We start from the raw sequence: 15,201 nt of genomic DNA, 5'->3' as shown, positions 1-15,201 counted from the left end.
TCTAACAAAAAAAACCACACTTTTCATCTTTCTTTGTCAGTTCCCATTTACCCTGAGAGACAGACTGGAAGGAGGTCTTGCCATTTAATCTCCCTCAAAAAGCCATAGAGCTTTTGCCAAATCCTACAATGATAACAAGAACTGAGGGGAAATTTTTCCAGTAAAAAGGATGACCTTTATAAGGGTCCCTTTTCTCCTTTACCCTAAATTCTTACTTAGTCCTGGGAATTTTCTTCCTTTGAGTTAATTATCCAATAAAATGCATTATTCTATTTAACTACTAACTCCACTAGATTTTTCTCCTTAAGTTCACTTTTTTTTTTTTTTTTTGCCTCAGTGTACCTGAGAGATTTAGCCAATCTCTTCAGTTACTGTGAATCATTATTGCAGTGAGTCTCAGTGGAGGCTAGGGAGAGATGAGTTATGGGCTATGGGATATGTTCCCATCAGGAGGCTGTACTAGATTAATTGAGCATTACAGGACATGTACTGTTTGAAAATGCTTTGAAAAGTTATTTAGCATTTTCCCCCATTAACAAATTATTTTTAGTGTAAAATTTCAAACATATACAAAAGTAGAAAGGATAGCACTATGAATGTCCATGTATCCTTTGTCTTTGATAATTATTAACACAGAGCCAATCTTGTTTTATCTGTACCTTTATAGCCTGCCCCTGTCTGCCGAATTGCCCAAACATAGTATCATTTTGTCATTAATATTTAGTATATATCACTTATAGATAATATTTTAAAACACAATTATAACAGTATCACACAAATATTTACAAATATTAACAAATATTTACTCAGTGTTTAAATTTTCCCTATGTGTCTCTCTTTGTTTCTCTGTGTCTCTGTTTCTCTCTCTCTCTCTCTCTCTCTCTCTCTCTCACAGTTTCTTTGAATCAGGATCCAAATAAGATCCACATATTGCAATTGGTTGATATGTCCCTTAAATCTCTTTTAACCTTTAGGTTCTCCTTCTCAATTTTTTTTTTTTTTGCAGTTTATTAATTGAAAACCCTAAGTCATTTGTCTTCAAAATTTCCCACAATTAGATTTTGTTGATTATGTATGGGATCATTTAACATGTTTCTCTATCCTCTCTTTCCTAGAAATTGGTAGCTAGATCTAGAGGCTTGATTAGGTTCAGTTTCAATTTTTTTCATAATAATTCATAAATGGTGGTGTTTACTTCTATTACGAAACATGTACAGTTTGATTATCTCTTTCTTTTATAATGTAGCAGTCATTACTGCTTGTGGTCTAGATCAAGGGTTGACAGATTTCCTTAACAGGTCTGATAGTAAATATTTGAGGCTTACAGGCCATAGATTCTCTATTGCAGCTACTCAACTTTGTCTTTGTAGTATGAAAGCAGCCATAGACAATACACAAACAAATGGGCAAAATGGGTGGCCAGCCTGCTGGCTATAGTTTGATAACCTCTGATTTAGATTCATCAATTTATTATACTTGAAAAATGAGAAATTTAAATCTTATTATTCTGTCCACATAACTTAAATGGAATACACCTATTAAAATAAGTTTTCATCAACTATTTGGTTGTCCTTAGGCATAATTTGTGCAAGAAAGATGGTTTAAATGCTCAATTATTTTCTATATTTACCAGTTTTCAAAATTATGAATTGCTTTACTGACATCCTTCAAAAAGATTTAGGAGGGTTTTCTTGTTGTTTAGTATCATAAAGTCAAGGATTTATACATATTCAATGTGTTTTAGTTCATTGTACTAATTGTTTTTATTGATTCTTGAATTGTCCTACCTTTGGCCTCATAGGAGCCTCATCAAGTTGTCTCCTCACTCTTTATTGTTTGATAGCTCTCTTGGATTTTTGGAATTTCAAAGTGTTCCTTGTTTGTCTTGTACATTTCTTGCCACAAATATGAAATCAGCTATTTCTTTTAGGCGCCTTAGCTCCTTTTAGTGGGAAATGGTATTTAGAGACCATAATCTGAGCAATAGAGTGCTCAAAGCTAGTGGGTTGGTCATTTTTTCTAAGTCTTTTTGATATAGAGTGGTAGGAACATCCTTTTTTTATTATTAAGATAAAAAAATCATTAGTTCATTTTGATACTTACTACTAAAATTCAGGACAGTGGTATACTTATTTCATCTTTGCTCTCGTAAATCTGTGTCTCCGTTGTACAACAACAAAACTCTAGTTCTCTATGTCACTAACAAAATAACTCATTTGCTTTTTCCTCAATACACATACAACAGTCTTAGGATAACAATGCCAACACTACCATCATTATGAGTACTAACAGTATTTGAGTTATTTGCCTTTCTTTTTTTTCTATTCAAGGGAAATACAATCAAGTAATGTGTTATAAAGTCAATTGGATTAGTTTCTCCCTGGGTAGCAGTGCTACCAACTTGATATAAACTTAGACTCACTTGTTTCATTTTAATTTTGATTTTTAGAGATTGCTTTTTTAAATTTTATTTTATAAATACATAAACGATACACATTTTTCTTAAAGACAAAGCCACACAGCAAAGCATATTCAGTGAAATCCTCTTCATTCTATTCCTTTCTTTTGCCATAGGTAACCACTTTCTTTTATAGTTTATAGTCAATTTTTTAAATATAAAAAATGTATTCATGTGTGTATAGGTGTGTGTACATATATAGATATGTATCCTCCACCTTTTTATATAAATGACAGCATTCTATACATACTTTTCTCGACCTTGCTTTTTTCATTTAACAATATGTCCTGAAATGACTTCTTAGTAGTATAGAGATATTCTTCAATTCTTTTTATAGTCATATGGTACCAGATTATTCTCAACCTACTTTAGGAATAATTGTTTAGAAGTATCTTGGGAGGCTATTAAAAATAAAAGGTCTCAGGGATAATGGTGACCACTTAAATCAAAATCTTTCCATAAATTCTCCATAAGTGTACAGATCAAAAAGGAAAGCAAATCAATGCACCCAGAACTCATGCCTAAACATAAATAGGAGTCAAGAATATCACAGATTTCAATTACATGTTAGTCTATATGTTCAGTTATAAAGAACCGAAACTAGTACAGTCAGTACCAGATTGATGCCAGAATGAAGAATGGTATGTAAGTGGGAACTGCTTAAAAAAGAGAGAGGGCAGTAGGGGTTTAACATAATCCCCAGAAAAAGTCTCATCCAGAGTGGGAAATGCTAAGAACAGAGCTAAGACCTATGGGACCAGAGCATTGGCTTCTGGTAAATCAGAAGGAAGATTGTGAATTGAAAGTGTAAGGGACTGGAGATAGCAGTCTTGGGAAGATAACTACCTTTGGGGGAAAGGGATACTTAATCCTAAAGGAAAAGAAGGAATCAAGGGATGGTAATTTATATAGGAACAAAAGAGAATCATAAAATCAAAAGACATATTGATCTTTCCATCCATCCCATCTACTAAAGAAACTGCTTTTCACTAGGCCAATAGAAATACTCATGACTCCAGATCCCCGGCCAAATAGAACTTCCTGTTTTTGCTGGTCCAGGAAAAGACAGTACATTTCAATTGATTAGGAAACAGCAGTCAACATTCATAAAATGTTTCTATATGACAGAAAACAGATGTGGATAAGACCATTTTAACTACTGAAAATAAATGACTAACCAGAGGAACACTATTGTATGACAACCCAACTTGAATTAAACAAGTATTGACAGACATGAAAAAATAACCTTGAATCATAGATTTTAAAAGCCAAACTAGAAATGCACAATAGACAAGAAGATATAAAAAATAGAATTATCCAAACTTAAGAAAAAACAATGAAGAAAGACAAAATTATTTCAATTGAAGACTCAATTCCAGGTGCCCAATGGGACATTAGGTTCAACTAAAATATAATAACGGACATTGAGAAGAGAAATAAAAATTGCCAAGAAAATAAAAATAAATATTAGGAAAGGTCAAAAAGTATCAGAAAGGAACTAATAGATATAGAACCTACTCAACAAAGATCCAGTGTGTATCTATATATGTTTGTATGTATGTATAATTGGAGCTCCTGAAGAAAATAAACTAAACAATGGAATAAAATTAATACTTAAAATTATAATACAAGAAAATTTTCCAAACATTAAAGACTTGAATCTACATATTGAAAGAACCTACCTCATTCCTAAGAAAATTGATTCAGATTGGTCAACTCTAAGACATATTCTCATAAAACAATTACACTTTAAGAATAAAGAAAAATTCCTCTTAAGCCTCCAGCAAAAAGGCCAAATTATTTACAGGGGTAAAAAAGTCAGGTTTGCATCATACTTCTCAACAGCAGAGTACAAAGTGAAAAGAAGTGAAACAATGTTTTCAAGAAATTCAAGAGAAAAAAGTGAGAACAAGAATTTTATATCAAGACAAGCTGTTTCAAGTAATGAGATTATTACTGAAACCGTTTTCAGCATGCAAGAACTTAGGAAACCCTATAACCCCAAGCCCTTTCGGAGGAATTAGAGAAAGAGCTTCAGCCAAAAAAAGATTGTCAATCTAAGGCAAAAACAGAAGTAGGAACAAGAAAATAGTATATGTATCAGTCTAGGTCTCATGAAGAGAGAGAACCCACACAGTAATTTGAACGCAGAAAGTTTAATAGTTGACTGTAACAGAGGATTAGAGGAATGAGGGATAGGCTACTCGAAAGAAAAGAGAACTCTAAAGGATAGAAGAATAGCAGACACAGGAGAAGCCACTACACTGGGGCCAAGATAGAGGGCCCAAAGAAGAGTGTACCCTCCCCCATTCTCAGAGCTGAGATGTAGAACTTGTTGGAGAGGGCACAGCTATGGCTCACTGGACAAGAGAAGTCACTATGGTGCCACAGCTGTAGAACTTGTTAGAAATTTACCCTTTAGGGCTCTAGGAAAGTTATTCAGGGAAAGGTGTCTTTTTGGAGAAACTGCTGCAAAACCACTTAAGGTGAGGAAGGCTGATGCTGCTGCTGCTGGTGGTGGCCACTGATTACTAGTTACTTCCATGAACTGCAGGAGATGAGCAACAGAGAAGATTGGAGTGCTGCAGGAGCCTGCCGAGCAAAACACTGGAACCAGAAAGCAAGCCACTTTCCTACTGTAATATCCTTAGATAGGATCAAAGGATATCACTTAAAACTAATAAACCAAATAGTAGAAGTGTAAATGAGAAAGTTAAAACAAAATTCCAAAACTGTCCAAATACCAAAGGAACAACAAGATCAAGAAATAGACCACACAGAGAAAGAGATAAACTAATATGGAAAACACAGGAAATAAAACAGAGTTGAAACCAGATGCATAATAATAAATGTAAGTGGTTTTAACTTAACTATTAAAAGGAAATAATTTTCAGATTGGTACTCAAAGTTAAACCCAGCTTTATACTGTGTACAGTGGACATATATGTAAAGTGAATCAGAAAAGCTAAAAATAAAATGATGATCAAGGATACACCATGGATATTCAAGTGATATAATAGCAGAAGTTACAATTTTGGTATTAGAGAAGGTAGAATTCAGATCAAGATGCATTAAACAAGACAAGGAAGCCACTTTATAATGCTTAAAGGTGTCACAAATCCCAATGAAAGTGTAATGGTTATAAATATTTCAGTACCAAATATTTCAGTACCAAAATAGAAATTATGATAGATGCAAAGAGATACAGACAAACACTCTAATAGGAGATTTAACATTTAACATAGCTCTCTTAAGGTAAGACAGGCTAAGAGGACAAAAAACAAAAGTACTGAAGACATTAATGAATAAGGAAGAAAGTCATGAACTTCGACAAAATTCAGCACACTACTGGGAACTCATATTTCCCAATTTATTTTTTATTTAATTTCATTATTGATTTCAGGTATACAGTACAATGGTTAGACGTTTATATAGTTTATAAAATGATCCCTCTGATTGCTCTTTTTCTCCTCTGGTTCTATACCTAGCCATTACATTAATGCTAACTGCCTTCCCTATGCCATGCTCCCCAATTTCAAAACTGTTACTGCAAAACTACAGTACTTAGGATATTGTGGTACTGACATAAAGGTAGACATAGAAATCAGTGGGTTAGATTTAAGAATCCAAAAATAAAGCCATACATTTATGCTCAGTCGATTTTTAACAAGAGTGTTAAGTCAGTTCAGTGGGGTTTGTCAACAACTGATGCAGGGACAACTGGCTATCCACATGCAAAAGAATGAAGTTGGACCCTGCCTTCACACTATATACAAAAATTAACTTCAAGTGGATGATAGACCTTAATGTAAGAGCTAAAACTATAAAACTCTTAGAAAAAAACATAGGAGTAAACCTCGGATTAGGCAATAATTTCTTAGATATGGCACCAAAAGCACAAACAACTAAAGAAAAACTAGATAGATTGGACCTCATCAAAATTAAAAGCTTTTGTGCTTTTATGGACACAAGAAAGTAAAAGACAACCACACAATGGGAGAAAATAGGTAAGTCATTAAAGACAGAAAGTAGATTAGTATTTTCCAGGGAGAAATGAGAGTGGCTGCTAATAGATATGAGGTTTCTTTTTGGAAGAGTGATGAAAATATTCTAAAATTAGGCACAATGATCTTGCACTTAAAAATCACTGAATCATATACTTATTGGGTGTGAGTTATATCTCAATAAAGCTTTTTTTTTTTTAAATCACATATCTGATTCAACATATAGTGTTGAGGAAACTGTATATCTCCATGCAAAAGAATGAAATTGGACCTTTACCATACACTAAATACAATAATTAACTCAAAACGGATCAACTCTTAGAAGAAAAACATAGAGGAAAAGCTTCACGACACTGGATTTGGCAATGATTTCTTGGATATGATACCAAAAGCACAGGCAACAAAAGAAAAAAATTTGACTGCATCAAAATTTTGTTCATCAAAGGACACTATCAACAGAGTGAAAAGGGAACTCACTCAATGGGAGAAAATATTTGCAAATTATATATCTGGTAAGGAGTTAGTAACCAGAATATATATATATATATATATATAATATATATATATATATATATATATATATATATATATATATATATAATTTTTAAAAACTCCTTCAACACCGAAATACTAAACAAAAACAAAAAAAAAAAAAAGATCTAAAAATGGACAAAAGACTTGAAAAGACATTACTCTAAAGAAGATAGGCAAATGGCCACTAAGCACATGAAAAGATGCTCAACATCACTAATCATTAGGGAAATGCAAATCAAAACCACAGAGAGATAAGCACTCCACACCCATTAGGATGGATGGCTATTATCAAATAAATAGAAAATAGCAAGTGTTGGTGAGGATGTGAAGAAACTGGAACTCTTGTGTATTACTAGTGGGAATGTAAAATGGTGCAGCCACTATGGAAAAACAATATGGTGGTTTCTCAAAAAATTAAAAATAGAATTACTATATGATTCAGAAATTACACTTCTGGGTATATAGGCAAAAGAATGAAAGCCAGGGGCTCAAGCAGATATTTGTATACCTATGTTTAGCAGCATTATTCACAATGACCAAAAGGTTGAAGCAATCCAATTGTCAATCAACAGAATAACAGGTAAACAAATACGGTGTATACATGTATATACAATGGAATGTTATTCAGCCTTTAAACTAAAGGAAATTCTGCCACATACTACAGTGTGGATGAAACTTAAGACATCCTGCTAAGTGAAATAAGCCAGGTACAAAGGACAAATACTATATAATGGCACTTATCTATCTGCGGGAGCTTAATATAGAGAAATTCACAGAGACTGAAAATAGAATGGTGGTTGCCAGGAGCTTGGGAGAAAGAAGGGGATAGGGAGTTACTGTTTAATGGGTACAGAGTTTCAGTTGGGAAAGATGAAAAAGTTCTGGGAGTGGGTGGCGGTGATAGTTGCACAACAATGTAAATGTACTTAATGCCCCTTTTGAGAAAGAGGAAACGTGTGTTTATACACACATACACATATATAATATATATGAAATTATTTTATATACTTAGTTTTATGGAGAGAAACACAGTAATATGAAACCAGAACATAATGGAAAGGTCACCTGTTGGGAGTGTCTGGGAATACGGTGGAAATTATGATAATGAGAGAGAGAATGGTATTCTCTGAGAATACCATTTTATAATCTTTTGACTTTGTATTATATAAATGTTTTACTTAATAAATAAAATTAAACCAAAAAAGATGAACAAAGCAGAAACAAACCGAATCGTGTATTAAATGCATATCATAACCATATTGAAAAAAGAATTCAAATAACCTGAACACTGAACCTTCACTGTATACCCTTAATGGAGCATATTTTAAAGAAAAAATGAAACTGCAAAGAAATTCTGACTTTTTCTTAATATTAATGGTTTTGCCATAATCTGAAACTATTTTACATGTATTGAAAATAGAGCAAATGAGTAAATAACATACAAATGTGGAGTGGGAGAAGATGAAGAAGAATGCTGCAGTACAGGATTTGATAGGAGGCATCTGTATGGACTCTAAACTTTAACTTATATATTTGTATCATATGTATATATTTTCCAAGCACTGTCCATTGAAAAGGCCTGGAAGCAGTGACACCTCAGAGACACCTCAGAAGCAATGAGCACACCTTGATTTTGGTTTCCAAATCCCATTTTCCACTAAAAGGAATTATGCTCCTTGGAGAAATGGCTGATTCAAAGGCTGAGCAGAAGAGAAAATACAAGGGGAATCTGGAACATCTTGCTATGCCAGAAGGCAAAGAAGTCTCAAAGAATAATGGAGACATATCAAAAGAACACAGGAGCTAGCTCGAAGGGGTTCTTACTAACCAAAATTGAAACAATATGAGTATTAAAAAGAATAATAAAAATAAAAGAACAATGGTAGTAGCATTCATGGTTCCCTAGTGATATACAAGGAAAAAAAATCAAGTTTCAAGGAAAGACCGTCTTTACAGAATGCCAGCTAATAAATATAGATGGAATGATAGAAAATTGCCATTTTAATAGATTCAGTGAAAGATAATCAATGAATGCTAAAACCAGAGGGTAAAAAAGCTTATTGGAGAATAGAATATTCAGTCTCAAGTTTCTTCCCACAGATTACCTGTTACAAAGGGATTGCAGTGAAGAAATCTGTCAGTCACCCATAACAAGTGATCAAATTTAGTATCATCAATAATTTGACAAACTGACATGTGCCTCTTGAAGTAATGCAGTGAGAAGTAGTCAGCATTACTTGTATAGTATTTTTGTCAAAACTGTTTAACATGAACCTAATTAATTATAAGGAAGCAATTAGAAAAAATAAAAATTGTGGGACATTCTATAAAACAGCTAACCCAAACTCTTCAAAAATATCAGTTTCATAAAAAACAAAAGACAACAGGGCTGTTCTAGATTAAAGGAGACTAAAGAAACATGACAACCAAATGCAATATGTGATTCTTGATTGGATCCTGTATTAAAAAATTAAACAGCTATTATAGAGAACATTTTGGGGGTGATTGAGAATATTTTTTAAATTCTTGAGTGTGATAATAATGCAGTATTAAAGGATACTGTCCTTGTTCTGAGGACAAATGTACCGATGTATTTAGAGGTAAAGTATCATGATGTCTCTAAATTTCACATAGTTCAGAAGAAAAAGCGTATGTAGGTATATGGGAAAATGTGGTAAAATGTTAGTAATTATTGAATCTAAGTGAAGGATACATAGTTGTTCATATGCTATTTTTACTACTTTTCTCTAGGTTTAAAATTTTTCAAAATAAAGTTTTAAATAAATTATATATATAATTATACATATATATGTGTGTGTGTTCATGTTCCCCAGGCCTCCTCTGGACCTCTCCCCAGAGTTGCTGAATCAGAATCTCTAGGTAATGGGGCTTGGGATTCTGCATGGTAAATGGCTCTCCCGAGACTCTAATGCAATTGGTCTATATTTGGGAAGCATTGCTCTAGAAGAGCATTCTTTCTCTATTAAAATTTTGTATGATTTGTGTGTGTGTGTGTGTGCGCGCACATGTTCTGTTCTCATAAGAACATTTATTGCTCCCTCACAAGAGTCCTCCAGGGAAAAAGGTAGAAAGGTAGGATGATCTACAGGTGACGTTATCTATCGGTGCTGCCAAACTTTTCCTCATGTCCCTTTGTTCTACTGACCTTTTTTACTACTCAAGACTGATTATTTCTTGTAAACAGGGCTGTCTGGATCACTAGTTCTCAAACTTGGCTGCCAGTTAGGATCACTTAGGGAGCTCTTAAAATTTTCAGTGCCTAGGCCTTAGATCAGTTAAATCAGAATTTCTGGGGTGATACGGATGTACCGTTTAATGCTCCCTAGGAGATTCCAGTGTCTAAGTTTGAGAGTCACTGGTCTAGAGCAGAAGCCAGCCTCTGGTGGCCCCTAACCAAGTGTATTAGGATCCCAGTACAAACTGCCTGCTTAGCAAACTTGGTCATGTACTCCGGTGTATATATGGTACATTGACTTGAAAGGAACCTTTTGTATGTTTCTGTCACTGATCAGCCTTTTCATTTACTAAGTCACCTCCTGGACCCGTCAATAAAAAGGGGGATTTAAAAAGATGCATATTTCATTTTCTGGTCACAGGAATTTGAACTCTGTTTATAGAAATTTATGGGGGGAAAAAAAACAAAAACAAAATTTTAGAAAGAACTGACTTTAACCATGGTGGCTTAAATGTTTATAAAGTTAATTTTTTAAAATATGGGGAATTCCAAAACCATCTATAGCTATGCCTAGCTCAAGATTAGTCACAACTACCACCCCCAATTAAGTTAATCTGAATTAATTTGTGTTTCAGTGTGTATATGGGGGTATAGCTGAGAAGTGGTGATAGAATCCTATCAGAGCTAAAAGGAATCCTAACAGTCCTTCCCCAATACAATCACTTCTTCCTCAGGGAAGACAGTTTGTTCAGCACTTACCTGTCTTCTAGTTCTACTTCTCATTTCTGTCACTCTTGGGGCAAAATTTAGATAGGCCACCAAACCTTGGTTTGAAAGCACTGCTTTAATTCAGTGTTCTTATCTGACAAATACAGAAACAGGAAGAGGAAAGCAAGTTGTCTAAGACTGTACAGAGAGTGGCATATTTCAGTACATGTGTTTGTATATACACACATATACAAAGCTCTTCTAGGAGGAAAGAATACGTTGGGACTGTCATGGAATCATCTTGACCACCATAGAGTCTAATAACTTCACAAAGCTTGTAATTATTATGTAGGACAATGACAAGGTGGAGAGTAGGGCCCTGGTTCCTGGTGTGGATGCTGTTCTGTTAACTGCCACCAGAGGGCATGAACTATGATTAGATTTTAGACCTTATGATCTGCATTTAAATCCAGAGCTTCATCAGGTCATTGTTTAAACAGCTGCACCCTAATTTATTCAGTAGTTCCATCATCTTGGGAGCACCTGGAAGCTCTTTATAACTTATTCCATATCAGTATTTTTAAGGTAAGCAGAACACTTGCAGCATGCCTACGTTTAGAATTAAAGAGACCTGACTTTGTAATATTAGCCACTTACTAGTTTAGTTGTGCAGTAAGTTGCTTTGCTTTGACTTTTAACCTTGAATTTCAACTACGTCACCTGCCAGATCATTAATAAACTGCCACATATGGTTTTTGTGAGGATTAAATATAATAACATGATAAAACATACATCAATTCCTGGCACCCATTTAATAAATGGAGATATTTTTTCTTTGTTCAATAAAACTCTTATAGAGCTTATAGTTGGAAAATACATACACATTACAAGGAAAAAAAGAAAGGAAATTCAAGCAGTGTTAAGAGCTAAGGATAAATAAGAAAGGAGCAGGATTAAGAGGCTATTCTAGGTAAATAGTCTAAGAATGCCTCTCTGAGGAGCTGAGATTTCAGCAAAGAACTGTTAAAGATTTGAGGAAAAGGAAGGGTGTTTAAAGCAAAGAGACACAGCTTGGTGTGTTTGAGGAAAAGAAAAATCAATGAATAGTGATAGATGAGTTAGGAGAAGTAAGCACCTTCCAGATCATGTAAGTTTTGTTAACATGCATAAAAGAATTTAGATTTCTTTTGTGCTGTGAGATATGAGCATAAGAGTGATGTGATCTGATATATATATTTTTTAAATGAACATTCTGGCTGCTATGTGGAGAGCAGACAGTAAGAGGCAAAAGTAGAAACAGTCTGGTTAGAAGTCTGTTACAATAGTCTAGGCAAAGTCTTACTGTGGCTTAGATTAGGGTGGTTAGTAGTGGATGAGAACTATAGAATGATTAGAACTGGTTTGGTTTAGGATATAAGATGAAAGAGCCATCAAGACTTGCCAATTAATTGTATTTGAGGAGTAATAGGAAGGGAGGAATCAGGTGACTTAGTCTAGGCTTTTTGGTATGAGCACCTGGGTTTAGTAAGTGGTGCCATTAATTGAGATGAGATGACTGGAGGAAATAACAAGTTTGGAGGAGATAGCGAAATCAAGAATTCTGTTTTAGACTTACTCATTTGGAGATCTCTTCGTCTCCACGTAGAGTTATAGGATAAGGCAATTGGAAATATGAGCATGAAACTCAGAGCAGAGGTTTGGGCTGGAGATATTAATTGGCAGTTATTATATGACACAAAGAGAGTAGAAACCAAGAAATGACCTGTCTTTTTCCTTGTAAGCACCCAGGCCCTTGTTTACTTTGAGGAGACCCTCAAATTATTGTTTTTATTCTTCCCTTTCTGCTTTCACAAATTTATGACTCCAACTTTTATTTTTTTTTTTTTTACCAAGAGAGTGTGGAAGGGTTGAGTGATGAAATATTTGAAGATATTAATGTGGTGAAGGCTCTGGAGACAGAGGAGTTGGGTTTAAATCCTACCTCTGCTATTTACTAATTTAGTAACCTTGGATATTTTATTTAATTACTCTCAGTCTTTTCGTCTATAATAATAATAACACTAGCCAGTATTTATCTGACAATTATTAGATACCAGGCAATGTTTTAAGTCCTTTGCATGTATTAACCTATTTTAATCCTTAGAACAACCCATTGAGGTAATAAGTATTCTTATCCCACTTTATCATTAAGGAAATTAAAGCCAGAGGGAAAATTCGTAATTTTCCAAAAGTTACACACCAAGTAAGTGTCTGCTGGATTTGAATCAAGGCAGCCTTGCTCTAGAGCCAGTGCTACTTTTCTCCTAATTCACAGAGTTGTCTTAGTGGTTAAATGAGATAACCCACTTGAAGTGCTTAGCACGTGGAGCCTGGCACATAATGTATGCGTAATCGGTGTTTTCTTTGGGAGGCAGCACAGAACCAGATGAAAAGTCCTGAGGCTCCAGCCTGACTGCAGGAACAACTTACATGACCATGAACAAGTTTCCTAGCCTCTCTGGACTTCAGTTTTGTCATCTACAATATAAAACCTTCATATTGTATGGCCTCTGAGGTCCCTTTCAATGTTAAAAATCTATCTGTGACCTCCTACCCAAGACAGATTATGAAAACATTCGAATTTGGAGTGGTAGGGGGTCCCCACGTCACCTCGGGGTACAGGAAATAAGGTTCCTCAGTAATTCTTTGGGTTGGTAACATTTCTTTTTTGCCCTTCTACTTTTGAAGAAGCTTGCTAGGAGGTACTAAAACAATAGTTCAGAACCATGAGGTCTGGGGTGAGACCATCATATATTAGAATTTGTCTCCACCACTTACTACCTTGGACAAGCTACTTGTCTTGAGTTTCTGTTTCATCATCTGCAAACTAAGGATAACAACAGTGCATACCTCACAGTATTATTTCAAATAAACAGTAAGAAATTACATATAAAATATTTAATACATTGTAAGCATTCAATACATATTAGCTATTATAAGGGTTCCCGGAGCTGAGAGAATTTTTTTTTTTTTCCTAGCTTTTCAAGTTCCAGATGAGGTAGAGGCACCTGAGTAAACTGTTCCTAAAAAATGGAATTGGGTGTTAAATGGCGAAGCACTCTAGTTGTTGGGAACTGAGGTCCTGAATCTGAATTTTCTAATTGTGCAAGCATTCCTTACTACTCCCCTCTTTTACCAAGGTGTAGGGAGCATTTCTCTAGAACAGTTGTGCCTTACTTTGCCTTATCCATAGATGTATTGAACCACTCATGACAAATCTGTTCTAGGTTTGGCTTGCTTCAGCCCTTTCCTGACCTAAGGAGAGTTGTTGTCCCCATACACACAGACAAGGCCCAAACCAGAATTTCTGGAGAAATTTATTTTTTTTTTTCTTTTAACTATGGTAAAAAGAAGAGTCGTAGTTAAGACTCTTTGGACTATGAGTGCCAAATCCAACTCAAACCAGGTTAGAGGAGGGGAAAAGGAAGATACAGGAATTACTGACTTGTATAACTGAGAAACCTAAGGCCTGATGTTAGTGTCTAGATGCAGGATTTTAAACACTCTGATGTCTCTCCGTCTCTTGCTCGCCCTTGGCTTTACTCTCAGTTATGTTCTCCATATAGCAAATCTACAAACATCTTTCTAGCCATGATCTGAGAGAAAGAAATACTCTCTCTTCCAATATGCATATGTCAGAAAACAGTTGACCCAACTTGGGACATACATGCACTTTCTTGGTCTCAGGGAATCTGATGCTCTTAAATGCCATTATTTTCCACTCCATGACTAGGCAGGTAGAGCCATATGACAGACATTCCCAAAAAATCACATAGAATTCGGGTGGGTTTTTTCCCAAAAGGAAAAAGTAAGTGATAGCAGTTTTAGATTAAGTGATAGGAACATCCACATTGCTATCAGCATCGTTGATATAAGTGACCTTGGGAAGCTTGACGTAGCTTAGCCAGCTTTGAGACTAAAAGTTTAAATCATATGAGTGATAACTCTCTTCTTTTTCCATTTTCTTCTCTCTTCTCCCTTCTTCCCTTTTAATTTAATTATAGTCATTAATCAGTACTTAATCCCAAAAGCTGATTTTTTTTTTTCATTTTACATGCATACTGATAGTTTAACATAGCATTTAAGAGTATGAGTTCAAGGGTCAGATCGCCTGGGTTTCAGTCCTATCTTTGTTATTTATGCCTGGGTTTCAGTCCTATCTTTGTTATTTACTCACTTTGAAATCTTAAAAAGTTTACTTTATACCTCATTTCTCATCTATAAATTGAAGATAATATCTACCTTACCAGTTATAATATCTA

At 34.7% G+C, this 15,201-nt stretch overlaps 1 protein-coding gene across 16 annotated transcripts in view; it reads left to right on the top strand.

Annotated features, from left to right (window-relative positions):
- Positions 1 to 15,201, top strand: part of SCMH1 (Scm polycomb group protein homolog 1) — a 141,420-nt gene that overhangs the window by 62,032 nt on the left and 64,187 nt on the right. For 3 of the 16 annotated variants that reach the window (XM_039876697.1, XM_039876698.1, XM_039876699.1), the window contains one exon: positions 9,831 to 9,876. The exons of the other annotated variants lie outside the window; for them this stretch is intronic. In XM_039876697.1, coding sequence (XP_039732631.1) covers positions 9,831 to 9,876 — 46 coding nt within the window. The remainder of the gene's footprint in view (positions 1 to 9,830; positions 9,877 to 15,201) is intronic. 16 annotated transcript variants of the gene reach the window in all.

This window comes from Pteropus medius, unplaced genomic scaffold (assembly GCF_902729225.1).
Source record: "Pteropus medius unplaced genomic scaffold, Ma_sr-lr_union100, whole genome shotgun sequence".
In the NCBI taxonomy this organism is placed as follows: domain Eukaryota; kingdom Metazoa; phylum Chordata; class Mammalia; order Chiroptera; family Pteropodidae; genus Pteropus; species Pteropus medius.
The sequence above is the reverse complement of the archived record's forward strand: the minus strand, read 5'-3'. Positions and strand labels throughout refer to the sequence as shown.